Source organism: Gallinula chloropus (assembly GCF_964237585.1).
Source record: "Gallinula chloropus genome assembly, chromosome: 5".
Lineage (NCBI taxonomy): Eukaryota > Metazoa > Chordata > Aves > Gruiformes > Rallidae > Gallinula > Gallinula chloropus.
In genome coordinates this window covers 47,463,611-47,481,611 of record NC_140090.1, presented here as the reverse complement: position 1 = coordinate 47,481,611, position 18,001 = coordinate 47,463,611, and the positions used below count along the sequence as shown (strand labels likewise).

General features: G+C 51.4%; 1 protein-coding gene across 2 annotated transcripts; it reads left to right on the top strand.

Annotated features, from left to right (window-relative positions):
- The first annotated feature begins 4,746 nt into the window (after nucleotides 1-4,746).
- On the top strand, nucleotides 4,747-14,024 carry PLA2G12B (phospholipase A2 group XIIB). Of its 2 annotated transcripts, none has more exons than XM_084264977.1 (4): nucleotides 4,747-4,985; nucleotides 10,264-10,340; nucleotides 11,907-12,072; nucleotides 13,476-14,024. In XM_084264977.1, the coding sequence occupies exons 1-4, from the start codon at nucleotides 4,751-4,753 to the stop codon at nucleotides 13,592-13,594; spliced, it is 597 nt and encodes a 198-aa protein (XP_084121103.1). In that variant the 5' UTR covers nucleotides 4,747-4,750; the 3' UTR covers nucleotides 13,595-14,024. The 2 variants fall into 2 exon arrangements, with proteins under 2 accessions (XP_084121103.1, XP_084121102.1); XM_084264976.1 differs by having other exon boundaries at nucleotides 10,264-10,352.
- Nucleotides 14,025-18,001: the final 3,977 nt, after the last annotated feature.

Sequence of the window (18,001 nt, the reverse complement as noted above, 5' to 3'; positions counted from 1 at the left end):
AGTCATCCTTACACTGAGATCAAGTCAAAACCTCTGAGGGAGATGGGACTCGCTGCTGGAGCTGGCTGAACTCCTGTTCTGCTCGTCACATTCTGTCCCCGCTGCCCCCAGCATGGGAAGAGCTACACAGGGTGAGTGTTTAATACAGAATTTGGAGCAAGATGTCTCCACGGTCCAGTAGCACCAGGACAAGAATCACAGAGAGCTGCACCAGCCTCTCTCTAACAGTCTGGTTTTCTGGATGATGAGGGTTTTGCTGATTAAGGGTCAAGCCTGGAGTCTTTACCAAGGGGAAAAAGCCTCCAATTTTAATTTATTGGATTTTCTGCCTCAGTAAAATTGAGCCAAAACATAGATGAAACCAAGTGTTAAAACATTAGAAATACCTCTGGAGTATTGCACGTGCAGTTCAAGGTACTACAGTTTGAGAAGCTGCACACGCGCGGTAGGCACATCAAAAATCTTTGCTGGAAAACACATCAGGACATTTCTACTGAGCCTGTTCACAATGGGACCCATGTAACTTACCCCCCAAACCTTGTACTTTGCCTCTGGCAGCTGGGAAACAAAGTCTGCCCAGCCCATCAGACAGTAAATGAAAACCCAAAATGGTTCCACCTCACGGCTGCACTGCTCGCTCACTCAGGTTAGCTGGTACATGAGAGCCGTGCCTGGTAGGCTTAGACTCACCTAAGAAATGGGTTACAGGAGCATATTTTTGATCAGTAAATTGTACTAAGTTTAAAAAAACCCACAATTTCCACTTACCTGAGTTGTCTCTTCACACAGTGCCACATTCACATCCATTCCCATCTGTGGGTTTTTTCCTCTTGTTTTTTGCCGGAGCTCCAGAAATGTAATGGTGGCTTCAGGGAGTCCTGCTGCTTTCCTGTGGGTAAAAGGATTTGCTCCATGGCCCCAAACCATCTACAAACACCTGTGGGAAAGCGAGGAGGCCTGCGTACTTACCAAAAAGGCCACCAGTCAAGGTGTTGCCACCACAAACACAGTTTGAAAGCAGCAGCTGGTTGGGCTAGTACAGAAAAGCTGCTGGGTTTTCTCTGAAGTGAGCTGAGGAGCTACTTGATGCATTAGAATAATTACTAAAAGCTAAAAATTTTAGAATTTACATAAGTTAAAGGTATTTTTGGGTACTGCTGCAGTGGAAAAGACCTGGTCTCACATGCTGAAGCAAGGAGGAATCGGCAATTTCAGGCTTACTGTGTTTGTTAAATTAAGCAATGGGGTGTGACTTCCTCTGACCCCCACCTCTGGCCCAACACCAAAAGAGGCAGGACATGCTTCAGCGTAGTTGCAGAATGTTCAGGGGCGTTCGCTAAGCTGTCCTCCCTCACCTCAGCTCCCATCAAGTACTTCCAGTGCTAAGCAGCGCTTAAGCCCAGGCTCCAAGAAGCGCTGCTTGGGGAGAAAAGAGTTTCATGCATGACTTGTTAAAGCAGGGAACTACTCCACGACTTGCAATTCTGTGGGGAAGCCAAACAGTTTGTCTTCTGACAGTGGACAATCTCATTCTGTGAAATATAAAAATCCCTCAAAACTAAAACTCTGTAGTGCTGCGGCACAGCAGTCCAAAACAGTCCCAGTGCAAAGGTAAGCGTGCCTCTTCAAACCAGGGACAATCCACATTTCCTCTCTCTGCTGCAGTACTGGGAGCACAGCTCATGCTAAATGTGTATGGAACAGCACCGGTGCCACTGCTGCTCCCTGCCTTGCCCCTTCCTTTCTCAAAGGGCTTTGGGTTGAGAGGGCTCCCGTGCGACTCAGTTTTGTACTGAAGATTATCCGGACCTGTCTGGCTCACAGTGACTGACGAGTGTGGAACTGCCTTACTGTTACAGGTTTTGTAATAAGATTTTTAATGTAAAAAAAATATGGGCTTAAAATAAAAGCCACTGCCATTAGCAGTGAAAACCCTCCCCATCTAACTCCTGTGCCTGGCTGTTGTAAATCCCTGTGTCTGGTTTGGCGACACACAGCAGTAACAGACTGCAGAAGAGGAGGGCGGGTGCTGCGGTGCAGAACGCGTGGTGTACGCCAGGGTTTGCAAAAAGGAGCTGAGCTGCAGAGTGGTGGGGCCTGTTGTCTCCCTGGTACTTAGGTGGGGGAAGGATGGGGCAAGGTATCTCCAGACTTGCGCAGTTCACATGCTACAGCAGTTCATGGCCTTGAAGTTCAAACAGCAGAACTCATACCTATGTGTGGCCATCGGGAACCTGCAAATAGCAGAGCAAGGGCTGGTTAGAAGCCTTGATGCTCCTGCCTGTGGAATGGAGCCTGGGGCTGCTGACAGAGCACTTGGCTTGCAGTTAGGGACCTGCCCTCCCTCCCCCACGCAGCCCACAGGCACAGTGACTGGGCTCCCAGGTTTGGCAGCCACGGGATCAGAAATAAGTCTGAAGCAAACCAGCATTTCTTTTAATTATTTTGGAAATGTGAATTGATTCCGTGCCCAGCTACCCCGTGCGCACTCTAACTGCCGCCGTGCCCTCTCAGCAAGGCGGGCCAATGCCAGGGGAACATGACCAGCCAGGTGGTTCTGTCCTCTCAGAGGACCAGGCTTGCTCCAACCTTCCAAGCTTTTTGGGGTGTTTGTGGGGTGCCTTCCAGCCTCCTGGCCTGGGGACGCTGCTTCCTTGCCTCAGGCCAGTCACAGTTTAAGTGGGGCTGCCCCTTTGTGAGATGGTGTGAGGCTCCGGCCATCAGCCCAGCCACTGAGCTGCTGTGACCAGGTCAACTCAGCAGTGCAGAGGCTTTAGCACAGAGGCTTCATGGGCTGGGATACAGCACGCAGCCGACCTTTCTGAGGCAAGAGAGGAGCTGTTCTACCTTCTGTGTGTGGCCTGAGGCACTTGCCCAAGATTTGGGGGGGCCTAGGTGGCCTTTCCCCCCTCCCATGGAGAAAGGGAAGGGTTACAACTGACCCCTGAGCACTGCTCGTGCGCTGGGGTTTTCTACCATCCTACCTGGGTATTGGGGTATGTCCAGCACAGCTGCAATGTGAGCACAATTGCGGGGGGACCACGAACCCGCCTGGGCAAGAGCTGCACAGCTGCAGCTGGACAGGACAGGGCAGGGAGTGGGAACAGGCCCCTGAGCTGCAGCAGGGCGGGATGAGAAAGGAAAGTGTCCAACAGCTTCGACACCTGCAGATGGGGGAAGGCAGCACAAGGCTGAAGTGAAGTGACTTGTCTGGGGACTCCTGGAGAGGCCAGACCAGACCCCTAAACTTAGTGCAGCCGCCGAGAGAGAGAGGGTCTTTAGCCACGCCCCCCCCCCCCCCCCCCCCCCCCCCCCCCCCCCCCCCCCCCCACACACACACACTCCCCCTCCAGCTGCTGCACTCTGAGACAAGACTCCAGCATTTCATCATCAAGCTCTATTTCTCCTTCCGATAACCAGTGACTCATCTGGCTCCCAAGTCAGGCTTTGACCCAACCCCACATTACCCACTAACCTTAACAGTGAGCTGCGTTGCGCCCCCCCCCCCCGTTAGGCCATGCTTAAACATCAACCAACAACTAACTGAGCTGGCCAAAGCTGACAGATGGAGAGCTCCATCCCTCTGTCCTCCCCTGCATCCCCAGCAGAATGCCCCTGGCAAAGCACAATGACTACACGTCTCTGCTTATGCGAGCGTGGTCTGAAAAGGCACCACGGGAAAGGAGCTGGGCCAGCACCTGCGCTTCCCTCCCCAGAGCCAAGCCCAGGATGCAAGGGTCAGTGTTGGCTTTAGTGATGCTGGTAACGCGAAACCCAGAGGGTTTCCAGCTTCATCTGGGCCACAGCTCACTACCATTCGCGTGAGGACACACACGTCTGACAGGAACACGCTGCCAACAGTCTGATAGTGTCATTAGGAGCGAGTGACTCACCACGGCCCCAGGGCTGCTCCATATTTGAGCATTACAGAGTCAGAAATGAATGCGGGGAGTCAGGAGCTGCTTATTCCGAGGTCAAGACAAGGTTCAGAAAACAGTTGTCAGAGTTCACCAGCATGGTGAACACCATCTGTATCTCCCAAATCTTTAGAAGGAGAAAAACTGGCACAGGGAGGGGGAAATCTGCAACCATGGTGGGTCAAAGGAAGGTCAGACAACTGCAGGTACCTGCCGTGCACATCCGCTTCAGGAGGCCCTCACTTCTGCAGCTGCTGAGCAGCAGTTCCCTGAGATAGCTGGGGCTGGGAAGGTGTTGTGTAGCATTTGTTAACTTTGGGACAAGCACGGAAGAGGAAGACAAACAGCAGGAAAGCCGGGCCGGGTGGATGCCTTGTCCCACCTTGTCACGTGCCCAGGAGGCCTAGGGAAAAGGTGAGGGGTGCTTGCCTTCACTCCTGCTGCCTGAGACGCAGAAATTTTGGACAAAAAGCTACTGTTTGTCTCCCGGCAGGCTGGGGACAGAGCTGGACAGGCAGAGGTTCTCTGTGTGCCACACAACCTAGGAGTGGTCAATCCCTTTTGGGGATGCTGCAGCCCCAGTGCCGCAGGGGCTGAGCCTGTTCCCGTGGGATTGTGCAAACTCAACCCCCGCGAAACGAACTTGGTCCAAATCTCCCTGGTGCACTTTGCACTCTGATCACGGTGACCTCATGCCGGCTCCCTCGGCCGTGTTTAAAGTCCAGGGAAGAGGGGTGCTTACCTGCCTCCTGGGCACAACAGCTCATTCCCACTCCTCCCTGCCCGCGCATCTGCCTGGACGAGCACTGCGGGGCCTGGATCTGGACTGCAGCATGCGGCTGCTTTTCGAGGCAGCAGTTCTGTGCCTGACCCTGGGCTTAGGGCAATGCACCGAGGAAACACCCCAGGAGAACACCGCTCGCCAGACTTCCCAAGCTGGGTCATTCTATTCGGACTGGGGCATCGGGGCCATCCGGGACAGCTTCGAAACGGTTAACGGCTACTTCGACTCCTTTCTGGAACTGCTCGGGGGGAAAAATGGCGTTTGTCAGTACCGATGCCGATACGGTAAGAGAACCTCGCTCCTGCTGGCCCCTCTCTCCCTGGCCTTTCCTCTCTTTCCTTCTCATGTGGAAACTCACAGCACCCTCCTTCCCAGACACCACAACCGGCTCCTACCCATGGCCTGACCCCCAGCTACACTAAGCACAGAGAAGTCACTGCAGAGAGTCGCAACTCCTGCTGGTGCCAGCACAGGGACAGGGACGCCAAACCCTCCTCTTTCCTTTTCACTAAGAACAGCCTCATCTCGAAGGCTCTGAGCTGTGTGCAGGGGGATGAGAGGAAAGGCACAGGCTGTACGGGAAGGGCCTGGGGGTAACCAGGCTGCCCGGCTGCCAGGACCCCTTGGAGAGGAGGGCCAGGGAAGGCAGGGAGGCTGTGGAGGGGAGGATGAGCCGCCAGTGCAGACCCGACTCCAAAGGGGTTGATAGTATTGTCAGCGGCCCTAATCTCAGCAACCTTCGGAGCGTGTTACTCAGCAGTTGGCTAATGCCCTGGGCTGGAGGAAGGGAGATAACAGGAAGGTAAACAGGACTTGCTGTCACCATGGAGGAACCTTTAGTACTCAAGGCAGAATGAGGCAGCTGCCGCTTGCCTTGGACTTTAGAGCAATTTACCAAAAAGGAAGAGTTTGGTTTGTCCTGGGTGCAGGACGGAGTGGGGGACAGCTTGGGGAGGGCAGGGGGCTGGGCATGTGGAGGTGCTTTACAGCTTTCCTGCTAGAACAGCCTGTTTGGGAACAGCAAAGAGGCTTCCTACACACCCTGGCCTCTCACAACTGTCCCCACAGCAGTACCTGTCCTCTGTCACCGCAGCCAGTCCATCCACAAGTGCCCGTCCAGCCTTTGCTCCCAGCTTCATTCCCCAGCCCTAGTGACTGCCCAGGCAAGGTAGGTGTGAGGAGCACAGAGCAGTTTCGTCCCCGTCCTTCCCTGAGCATTGTCTTTCACTGCTGCAGAGTCCACACTGTGGAGAGGTCCCACCCACATGCTTTCAGTCTGTCTGCTTCCCATTTCTTAGGAACACAGGCTGTGCCAGGAGAAACGTGCTGCAGGACTGGGACCCGAGCTCCGGGTCAGGGTGAGGGGGCAGATGGCCCCACCTATTGCTGAAGTGGGGCCACAAGGAGGGTTTAAATTCTTCTTTCGAAGAGGGTTAAAACCCTTCTTAACATAGCAAGCAAAATTCCAGGTAGCTGGCAGCTGGGACTGCAGCATGCCTGAGGCAAGGGTTGGGAAAGCTCACGCTCAGGGCTCATGCCAGGGAGTCTCAGGACTCACCAAATCCAGGAGAGGTTGTTGGTCTTGTGCACGTCCCAAGGCTCTCTCTGGCCCTGCTGTCCCAGCCCTGCGCTCTAGTCAGAGGGAAGAGCATCTCCACAGAACAACTCAAGTGCTTGCCTGCTCCCTGAGAGCATCCTGAGCTTTGGAGAAAGGCTGTACCTATAAAGGAAACCAAACACGCACATCGTTAGCCCTGTTCTCATTCTCTGCAGAACAACTCATTAATCACCAGCTGAAGGAGGAAACGGTTGAAACGCTGACTGTGTGCCTCCAAGGGTCTCACTGGGCCCTTCTAGCACCATTTATCCATGCTGGTCTCTAGCACAGACATTGCAAATGAAGTGGAGGGGATCCAGGGACAATCCAAACCAGCGATACCCAGTCTGTGCCCAAAAGAGCGGACATAAACCATCTTTACCATCTTCCTGCCAAACCAGGGCCTGATTTTTTATTCCCCAGGCATGAAGCAAAGAATTACTCCTTCTACTTTCTTTCATTTCAGCCAAGACACACCAACAATAGCTTACTTTGCCACGATAAAGGTCAGGCCTCACCTGTGATCGCCACATCCATCTTCAGCTGAGAACATAGCACTGGGCTGTTCCAGCTGTAAGACTGTCCCCTCTTGATTTTTCAGCAGCTGGCAAGGTCTGAAAATAAACAACTTGATGGATTACTCCCCTCAAATCAGTACATTAGGGTTACACTAGCATTTGCTGGCAAATATCCCTTCCTCCTTACAAAATCTCTCTGGGCAGCTCGGGGGCAGAAGCAGCCTGAACTAGGAGTAAACCTTTGGTAACTTCCTTCAGCCGTCTGGCCAGGCAGGAACTCAATGTTTTGCCCAGCAGTTGGTCCTAAAGGGCTCAGGATGGATGAGGGGGTGCTTTTTCCAGGCTGTGAGAAAAGAGCCTTGGACATCAGGTTCTCCAATACAGCGCTAAGAGGCTGCCGTAAACATGGGCGTTTTCTGCTCAAAGCCTGGTTGCCTGCGGCAGAGAAGTAACAATGGACCCCTCCAAACAGCAAGGAGCCCCTGGAACACCTATTCACCCAGAAATAGGTTAACTTCCCCCTGTCAGTGTCCCAGTACTGCAGTGTTGGAGACCTCCTGCATTGGCAGCAGCTGTTCTGGCCAGCTGGGTGTTTTCCAGCCTCTTGGCATAGCTACAACAGCCTGGAGATATTAAAATGCAGCAGGGAAACCCACTTCCCATTAGAAACTCAACTTCAGTTCTCCTCTCAGGCAATGCCAACAAGGCAGCACCCTGATATACGTCTTCCAAAGAACAGGCTTCCTCAGCAACGCTGTGCTTTGACACATCAGCATCACTCCTCGCCGCGCTGCAGACTGACTGCACCAGGCCCCTGGGTGAAACACAGCTGGCAAAACAGTCAGCAGGACCCACTGAGTCCCTTCCCGCTGTCACAGACGTGCCTGTAAGGATGGGCAAGCAATAAATGATAACAAGAGAACTTACGTAGTGAGCAACGCCCAGTATTTCTGCTTTCCTCTTGTTTTTCTGTTAGCTAGAAAACAAGATGTGGGAGAGAGGTTAACTGTGGTGTGTCGGACTTTATCTAGCTACAAATGAGTTCATAAAAGGGGCACTTCATAAATGATTAAGCTTTGGTTTTCAGAGAGGAGGAGGGTAGGTTTCCAACAAGGGCTCCTCTTGAAGGTAGCTCAATGTTTTGTTGATCAACACAGTTCTCACCTGAGATTATTTTTTTTCCTCAGGACAACTTTCTGTGACATTTTAACAGCTGTAACTTCAGCTTAAGGAAAGGTTTTCCCTGGAAAAGGGTTTATCTCCATATCCCCAGTCTCCTCCTCTGATTTGCCACCTTATCCCACTAACCGACAACGTGCTGCAGGACCTTAACTTATCATCAGTGTTGCACACTGCTAAAATCTGACTCCATCATGCAAAATCCACCTTGGATTTTAAACTTTCCCCTGCCTCCGATCTTGCTTGAGGAACAATTTTGAGTCTCAATTCTCATCCCTTTCCTAAAAGAGCAACTGGGCTCTGAATTGCAGCGAGACCTACGTGCAGCCCCCTCCTCTCGCTTTATGGCTTGGGAGCCTTGGGATATAGATTTTGCACATACACAGATATAATCCCTTCTCTCTACAGCACAACCACCAAAACAATGTCACATGCAACGTCATGGACTCAGAAGTTGTCTTGTGTCAGCACACCTCACTGGCTGGGTTGACTTTTGGCACAAGGACAAGCCCATAACGAAGGAGTGCTGCACCCAAGTGATGCGTGCTCTCTGCACAAGGCTAACTCTGCTCCCCCCACTTGAAGCAATGCTTTCTGCACACAAAACCCATCCCAAGCACGCAGCAGATCTGACCTACTCAAAAGGGGCTGCAAAGGTAGGAACAGGGTGGTTCTCCGCTGTGCTGAGAAACACCTTCCCACCCAAATGCCGTCACCCGGTGGCAACATCACCTCGGCAGCTTTGCCTTGGTGTGCAGACAGCGAGCTCCGTGGTGCATGTGGCATTTCCTATGGTGCTGGGGAAAACTGGCTGTTGGCTTCTCATGGCCAGACAGGATTTGGTGTGTTGCAAATCTGTTGGTTCAACAAAACCACTCTGGCAGGTTTTGATTTAGAATGTGCTGGGGATGTTCCTGCATAAGGCCTTGTGGAGCATTTGGCTGTGAGGTCTTCTCAAGAACACAGGAGGTTTATGGTTATGTTAACCACCAGTACTTCAGGGACCTTGACTGAAAAAAAGGGAAAAGCACCTTAAAATGAGCATCAGTGCTGATGAGAAGAAAACAGAGGAAGTGGAGTTTAAAAGAGCCCAACCCTGCCTGAAGGACTGCCTGAGATCTGTTTTGCGTCTATGTAAATTCTTTAGCCATGCTTAGGGATGCAGAAACTGAACCCTGGAAGTGATGGACTTAGAGAAGGTTCGGCTCACACACATTCTTCTTGGACCACTCTGGCATCTTGCAAGGTTTTCCCAGTTCAGGGAATGTCTTGTTTGAACACCCCACTCTGTGACTGAGATCTCCCTTTTATAGATCCATCTGGGACAGAAACAGAACAAGCACCCAACACGCACCGAGGGACAGTACAGAGAAACCTCACTCTGTAGGGGGTGGTCTACACCACTTCTCCAGGGGAGAAAGCTCTCCCACCTTTAAACCAGCCCTATACAAAGCCCCAGGACAGGCTGGCAGGCAGGGAGGAGGGTTTGCACATCTTCAAAGTACAACAGATTGAATTACTGCTGGTAGCCAGTTGTCTGCTTGTCTCTTTCTACATCGGGTAAACACTTACGAAGGAAATTCTTGCTCCTCTGTGCACATTAAGAAGCCTACTAAGGGAAGGCAGAGGTAAAGGGGTAGAATCTATTTGGAAAAGGCAGCAGCGCATCACCACACACAGAAAACAGGGACCCAGATGACCTCCTGCTCAGAGCAAGATCAGTGAAGTGAGGTCTAGCATGGCTTTGCAGTAGCTCACCAACACTCTGAGGATGAGCTGAGGATGGAAAGAAACCTCCTTGCTAAGCCAGTAGTTTCTTGGAGGAGTTAAAAGCACAGATGGTGATCCCAGCTGTGCAGAGTTCTCTGGAAGCAAAAGCTCCTAGGAGACTTGAAAGATCTGAGGCACTAGCTCCAGTGCTGCTCAACTTCAAAACCCCGTGCTGCCAAGAGGGACTTGCCCATCTGTCAGGGCTGGGGAGAGTCCCAGACCTCGGGACTGGCCTCAGACCGGGTTAAGCATTTGAGAGGCGTGGGGGTCCCAGTTCAGATGGTGCTCTGGCAGCCAGGCTGGAGGAGCTACAAGCTGAGCCAGGCTGCCGAGCTTCCACAGCACTGGGCTGACAGCAGGGTCAGCATCACTGGGTGTCCTGGAGGAGAATGAAATGCTTGGGGGTGCAGCCTGAGGGGGAGCTGCCTGTTGCGCCTCACTGTTTGGTGCTACTCTTGACAAGACTGGCTTTCCTAACATTTTTCCTTTCTTTCCCAGGGAAGGCTCCAATGCCACGACCTCACTACAAACCTCAAGAACCCAATGGTTGTAGCTCCTATTTTCTGGGGCTCAAGGTACCTGAAAGTGTATGTACTGCCACATCCACAATCTCCAAATGATGCAATTTGCTAATCACAGTAACTAGCTCATGATATTCGGGGAGGGAAAAGGCTTAGCTGTGCTACGCACCCACCCTGTGATGGCTTCTCCTCGCAGCTGGAGCCAGAGCTCCAGAGAAGGGAAGAAGTTATCACTTCTGTTGTGTCAGGGGACAAGTTGTCAGCCTGGGACTGCCAAAAGAGGCAGCTGCCTGCCGACAGCAAGCAAGGTGAACACATCAGGCCAAGCACTGCCTAACTTGCTGTCAGTCAGGGAGACATTAAGATCTCAACTGCTGGTGGCAACAAAACAGGAATTGTGTAGACAGGAGCTATGTTTACAAAGGACTGGCCTGTTGCTATGGTTGTACCTCTAAAAGGTACAAAAGAGAAAGTTTCCTGAGCAGATTAACTCTAGAAGGACAGGGGACACCTGGCACCAGGGTGGAAAAACATATTTTTACCAAGTGCCCATGCAATAAGACAGGAAACACATTCAGCCCTGTCCAGCTCAGCAACGGAACAGAACTTTCAAGCAGCAGCAATGCTCAAATGCAATCCCCACACCCAGCCCTTCATGTCCCCCCGTGCTTTTTGCCTCTTCCAAGCACTGAAATAAACCCATGGGCTTTAATGATGCACCCACATGGAATCTTAAAGGCAATTAATGAAATCATATTGGAATCACCAGGAAAAGCACTCCCAGGAGGCTCTAAGAACAGGAATTACTATTTAGCTCAAGCCTTAGTGCTACGCATGATGTCTGCAGCAATGGGGCAGACACCTGCTATGGAACACCCTCCCCTTCCTGCCCAATTTCCATATCAGATTAGTTCTTTAAACCTCGGGGTGTTTCTGCAGTACCTCCTCCTTATGTGGGCAGCCACGAGCGCTGAGTGCCACGCAGAAAAAACTCGACTCCTAAATGTTACGTGAGGAAGGCCAAAAAGAGGAAGAATTTATGACAAGCTAACGAGTCTGGCCTCGTTACCAGGCCAGGATACAGGCCTTCTGCCCCATCACCCTCACGGTTATTAGCTAAGCTTGCTGCTTACCTGCAAGTGAGCAGAACTCCCCTGACCAATTAGTATTTGTCCTTGGCTTTGCAAGAGCGTCCATGAGAAATAAGGCATTAATAATACTTCGGGCAGATTTATTAGGCCAAGAAGCAGGACTTGTCAGGTTGCAGGAAATGAGGGAAGAGAAGAGGCCATTGCTGCTGCTAGCAAGGACAGGGAGCTCTTTAGGGAGCTCTGACAAATGCAAACCAACAGTCACAGAGGGGCTGTTCCTCACCTCTCTGCCAGGAGTTAATTCCCCACGACAGGCAGGAGAGAAAGGAACGTGGTCCCTCCTGGACTGGGTCTGCATGACTGTCACCACTTTCTTCACATGGTGAGGAAGAAAGATGCTTTCCCTCCTGCTGCCCCAGCTATGGCGAGTAGCTTCTGGAAAAGCAGCTCTGCAAATCCTCACCCAGTTGCAGCGGTTTGATCTGAGGCCAGGAGGCAGCCAAGGGACGCTTCTTTTCTCTTTTCCCAGCTAGATTTGGGTATCCCCGCCATGACCAAGTGCTGTAACCAGCTGGACATTTGTTACGACACCTGCGGGGCCAACAAATACCGCTGCGACGCCAAGTTCCGCTGGTGCCTCCACTCCATCTGCTCCGACCTCAAGCGCAGCCTCGGGTTCGTCTCCAAGGTGGAAGGTAGGCTTCCCGGCTCGCATTCCCCGCGGAGGGACTGAGCGATGGCAGGGAAGGGAGAGGGCGGGCAGGGACCCCTTTCCTTGTCTCAAGAAACAAGCATCTGCACTTGGGAGCTGCACATCTGTCCTGTGCTTGTCACAGATGGGTCAGGAGTGAGTGAGAACACTAAGACCTGCCCCCTCCACACACACTTCTCTCCCAAGCCTGGACAACTAAAATTATTTACATTTGGAAAACATTACAAAACACATGTGGAAGGAAGAAACAACAACACAACATAAAAACCCTAGTAGCAATTCCTTCAACCCTTGGACGCCCTGAGAGTTCAAACACCCTTCCGAGATCAAAAAGCCCTCCAGCGCCAGTAAGCCGCATACTGAGACCTGTATGTGGCCGAGGGCCAACAAACTGGGAGAGCCAAGGACAGGGTCTCTCTGTCATCTGGTTCACAGATAAGAGATGCCGATGGCACCAGGGACACACCACAGCATTGGTGGTGACTGAGCCACCACAAGACAGGACAGGCAGATGACACTGAACCAGTAAAAGACCTGAAAAGCAGGCAGATCCCCTGAGGGCAGCCCATTCCCAAAGCTGGATAAAACCCAGGTGGTGCCACTGAGCTTTTCCCAGCCAACTGCAGCCAGCCCCTCTGGGTCCATCCCCGCTGCGATGGGCAGGTATGGTTAAGTCTGTGTTTGTTGTCCAGAGGCTGTTAGGAGCCTGTCCAGTCAGGCTCCTAAAGCAGCAGGAACAGAATGAGACATTCAGAGTTGGGAGGAGACAGTCCCAAAGGCAGGGCCTTCCCAAATCTATTACAAGCAATCCATGTGAGGAGAAAACCCTAAAAGACCTGGTATTAACTTATTTATCATCAAGCAGTTCTGGGTTTGTTTTTTGGGAAGAGAAAGGGTGAAGAGTCAGTCAGACTCTATCACAGCTCCACTGCTGCAACCACAGTAGGACTTGTTACACTGGCTGGAAGCTGACACTGTAACTCCCAAAAAGCAGCGAAGGTTGGTTAGGAACAGCTATGAGCGACTGTAGGGAGAGTTAGCTGGGAAAGACAGCATGCTGTGGAGGTCCTCTGAGATGTCTGCTTGGTGAACTGTGCTATTCGCAGTGTCCCAGGTGATCCACCAATTAGAAAAGCCTGAGAGAAGCAAGAAAGGAGGGGGGACTAAAGGGGGAGAGGAATTAATGCCAGACTAGTGCCACCCTAGGGAGAAGAGAGCCTCCAGTTCAGCAGAAGGGACCCTCTGGATTTATAAAAACACAATATCCAGTGAGAAAAAGACAGCCCCTGCTTCCGACTGCAACCACCACCACCCAATCCAGTGCAGGGCTCGGGCTGGGGCGCTTCCACTCGTTACTTACCTGCCCGCTCTTTTCCGTCCCCGCAGCTTGCGAGTCTGTGGCAGACACGGTGTTCAACGCCGTCTGGACCCTGGGCTGCCGGCCCTTCATGAACAGCCAGAGGAGCGCCTGCATTTGCAACGAGGAAGAACGAGATGAATTGTGAGGAAGAGCAGATGCCTCCACAAGCCTGCTGCCAAGCATCTCTCTGATACGGGACCTCAGCACAGCAATTTCTATCAGCCCTCTGGCCCAGCACGGGATGGGGGGGCCTTGGCCAAACAATACACATAAGCTACAGCTTTTGGGCAGAGGGCAGTGAAAGGGGAGATGGACAGCCTGCGGAAATAGGGCAGCAATGCCCGCTGTCCACCACAGATACAGTTCAACGGCCCTTCCCCTTTCCAAGTCCATCAGCCTGAACGACCCGATGCCAATTTTCTCTACAGACTGATTGGGAGAGGCATGCAGGACACACCACTGTTATAAACAAGGGGCTTTAGTTGTTTGTTTGCCTCAGACACCTGTGTATTAGCTCCCCCCGCCCCTTCACTCTATTTTGCCATGCAAGACGTTAGGCTTCCGCAGCCCCTGACAACCCCAGTCCTTGGACACACTATTCACGTTTTGCCATCACTGGTGACAGATTGGAGAAGAAGGTCAATTTGCTTTCAGTACGTTGCTCATATCCATCCCTGACACTTTCCATTCTCTCATAATACACCCTGAGACCCCTACTTATTTAACCACTTGGTGGGCCTGAAACCGATGTAAAACCCCCAGGGATTTGGTAAGTGGGAGGAGGACTCCAACAGCTTCTGCTACAGGCACGAGCCACGTTTGGGCAGAAGGGGACCAAAGCCCATTGTGTCCAAGGTGCGTGAAATCACAGCACTCTCCCCGTATCAGGAGAGGATGCTGCTTTTCTTTTGCACTGTCACCCAGAACTACTTTCGTCCTGATTCATTTAAGAAAGCCTTCCCCCCCCCTGCCCTGAGGATCCCTTTTTACACAAAATGGCTGGGTATGCACCACCATCTTTTGCACAGTGGAAACAGGAGGCTCACAGTTGCTTTGGATGAGATATTCCAAACCCTGGAGCCTTCCCTGGCAGGTGACAGGGGTATGCACCACCTCTGTGGGGCAGAGACGCTGCCAGCTGAGGAGCGCTCAGCTTCCTCAGATGGCATTCTGTTTAAAATGCGGTTAATGCTTCCATCTGCCATCGGGACCTTTTATTGCATGCAGAGTCAGGATTTAAAGTGGTCCAGGAGATTTCTTCTACAGAGAACATTTGCAGACAGCTTTCACCTGCATTCCTTGTAGAAAGGAAGTTGCTACTTGGGTGCGTGTGCCACGCCACATAAATACTTCAGCGTCTTCTGCAAACATATTTATAGTTATGTTCCTCCATCTGCCAGGGAAAAGGCTACAGAAGGGTGATTTAACAACCATGGAGCCTGTCTTAGTTACTTTTCTCCTAGTTTGTGTTTAAACGCACGCATGGAGCTATAAATTATTGAAGCCCCATATTCCTGTCCTCGCCGGTCACCTTTGCTTTACTCTGAACAGAAATGAGACATTCTTCTGGCCCCAGACAGACTGGTATTAAGACTGGGAAAAGGGAAGTGACCGCCCGAGGGGTACTGGGATGTTTTCTGCTAAGGAGGAGCTTAATTGACACTGATCGGATGCGGTGACTTCCTTTCTTAGCTGTGCTGATGGCAAAGGAGAGGGAATGCCGCACTGCCAAGGCGCACCGCAGTGCGTGTCCTTCGGAGCACGAGGCTGGACAGGCAATCTGATTATTCGCCTATGAAACATGGACTTGTGGCTAGGGACAGGAGGGAAGCGTTCCTTGTTCCAAACACTTCCCAAAATTTGTATTTCGTTGGTGGAACGGTGCCTGTCGCCAGCCTGAAACGTGAGCATGTTCTTGTGATTAAACAACACAATTAAAAAAACCTGCCTTGCCTCCCTTCAATAGCCAACTGGCTGGCCAAGGGCACGGAGCACTTTGTAGTTCAAGTAATATCAGATTAAAGCCAGGCTGATATATACCGGCGAAGTCAAAGGGTTCTGAGCAAAATATCTCTATCCACACTGATGCTCTGCAGATGCCACTAACATAAATCATAATTTCTTCCTGCTTTCAGACATCCAGTTATCCCAACACACTAGACAGCTGCACGCAGAGCAGCTACTGAATGTTTTTCACTACAAATTCAGCCATGGCAATCTGAAAAACCTCAGGAGCAGCTCTACAAGGAAACTTGGGAATCTTCAAATGATGACAGTGACTCAAAAAACCCACCAGATAATCCTGTGCAGGAGAAAACCACTGCATGAACTGCAGCAAAACGTCTGCAACCAAACTAATAATCACTTCCCTCCGCAACGCTGCTGCTACTCAGAGCCGTACAGCCACGGAAGCAACTGACCACAGGACTCTCCAGGTCAGTGCACAAACCTTGGGTCATCTTCATTTCCACACTGCTCCGAACAGGAAGACAGCACAGCGCTCACCCAGTGGCTTCCTGTTGGCTTTTGTGTATATCAGCAGGATTATCTGCAACTCTTGGTGACGTTCATCACGCCCAGGCCAGTGTGCCCTTCCTAGCAATGGTTCCCTGCACAGCAATCTCTGTTTCTGCCAAGGACATAAAAGCAGGAACAAGGATGGCAGGGAATAAAAATTTATTCTCAGATATTCAATGTTCAGACATTCACATCCTAAGAGAGCATGAGGCAGCACCAGCCAGAATCCCAACCACACGTTGGGCGGCACTGGGGCAGCCTGGACTTTGAACTAGGGTTGGCAGCACTGGTTGGACCCTTGGGAGCACCGATCAGGTATGGAGTCTCCCTGCACACATGGTCCCTGCTCGTGCAGCACGTTTTGCGCCCATTATGCAGTGTGGCAGATTAATTAGACAAGGAAATCCCTTGGCTCTCAAAGATGAGTTTGGTCTTTGATTTCCTGTCCAGGCTGTAATGCTGACCAAGAAAACAGATGGAAGCAAGAGGTAAACTGGGGAGAGCTAAAAGATTTGAAAAATGCTTTTGTTTTCCACCTAGGAGACATCACCCCCCTCCATCAGAGGGGAAATGGCCACAGGACAGTGCAGGTAGCCATTAAGCCTTGCTTGCAGGGCAAACCAAACACCTTCCCGGGCTTCTCCATTCACATGGCCACAGGGACTGGGGGTGTCTCCTCATTACTGGTATGGATTACTTAACGGAAAAGCTGCAGAGCTGAAAGGCTGCTTTGTAGGGATTTTTCAGGAAGAACCAAATAACGTGCAAAATAACTGACATGAGCCAGGAAGCGAGCCTCTCTTTCCACCGCTCCCACACATCCCGTTCACATGAACAGAACCCACCAGTTGCCTCTCCAGAAGGCACCAGATAATTAATTTAATTTCTTAGCTCCTGTTTTATCAAAACAAGTCTATTTAGCAGGGGCTGCCCGAGCGCAGAAGTGACAGCAAGAAATTGTCCGTGCAGGTCCCTAATGCAGATGTGAATCAGCAGAACTGGGAGACGCTCAGCGACGCAACGAGGAGGCCTTTTCGTTTCTCTGCCTTTCACGTATGGTTAGATACCAGGTGAAAGCATCTTTCTGCTTTCTGTACCTACTGATCATCACAGAAACATTTTCATTTCCTCTAGCGCACACACATAATCCCAAATTGGAAAAGCAGCCATGGAGCCATTTAGAAAAAACATGAGACTCCCAGCTCATCAAATGCCCATTCCTCACTGGAATCTCGCTCACCAGAAGAAATAAATCTGTGCAATGGAATATTGCTGAGGTGATTTGTGACTCCCTTCTACATGGTCCCTTCAAACGGACTCCCCATCCATTTGAGAGAAGCAACAAATTTTGGCCTTGGCAGCAATTTGGCTGCTTCTGCCCAGAGTAGAAAATGGGTGATAGAGGCTTGGGCGACTTCCAGCACACCTCCAAACATGCAGGACAGAGCTGCACACACTCTGTAGCTTCTGGTAGAAAACCTCACGAACATGCTATGGTGTCACAGCCAGCAATGGGGAAGGATGCTTCCTCTCTCACCGGCCTTGTCTTTCCTGCTTTGTCCCACACTACTTGCTGCGCCACCTCTTCCATTCACCCCACACTTCTAACCCTTCACCACACAGCACTCCTGCTGCTCCTGAACAAAGCCCAGAGGAACACAAGCTGATCATCTGTTATAATTTCTTCAGAAGGAGCTGGACAGCCCAAAGGGTTTCCTGACAAGCATGATGCTGCTGCCAACACCCCTTGTCCTGGTTTTGGCTGGGGTAGAGTTAATTAATTCTCTTCCTAGCAGCAGGTATAGTACTGGGGTTTGGATTTAGCACGAGAATGATGTTGATAACATGCTGATATATTGGTTGTTCTGGGCAACATTTACACTAAAAGGAAAGTTTTTCACAGTGCCCTGCCAAGAAGGCAGTTGGGGGTGCCCAAGGACTGGGAGGGGACATGGCCAGGACAGATGACCCCAGCTGCCCCAAGGGATATTCCACACCATATGGCGTCGTGCTCTGGGTATAACTGGGGGGCTAG

Excerpts from the sequence above, each read along its gene's own strand:
- PLA2G12B (XM_084264976.1), top strand. The coding sequence starts at position 4,751 with ATGCGGCTGCTTTTCGAGGCAGCAGTTCTGTGCCTGACCCTGGGCTTA. Across the intron at positions 10,353-11,906 it reads GGCTCAAGGTACCTGAAAGT|CTAGATTTGGGTATCCCCGC; the intron begins GTATGTACTGCC and ends CTCTTTTCCCAG. Across the intron at positions 12,073-13,475 it reads GTTCGTCTCCAAGGTGGAAG|CTTGCGAGTCTGTGGCAGAC; the intron begins GTAGGCTTCCCG and ends CCGTCCCCGCAG.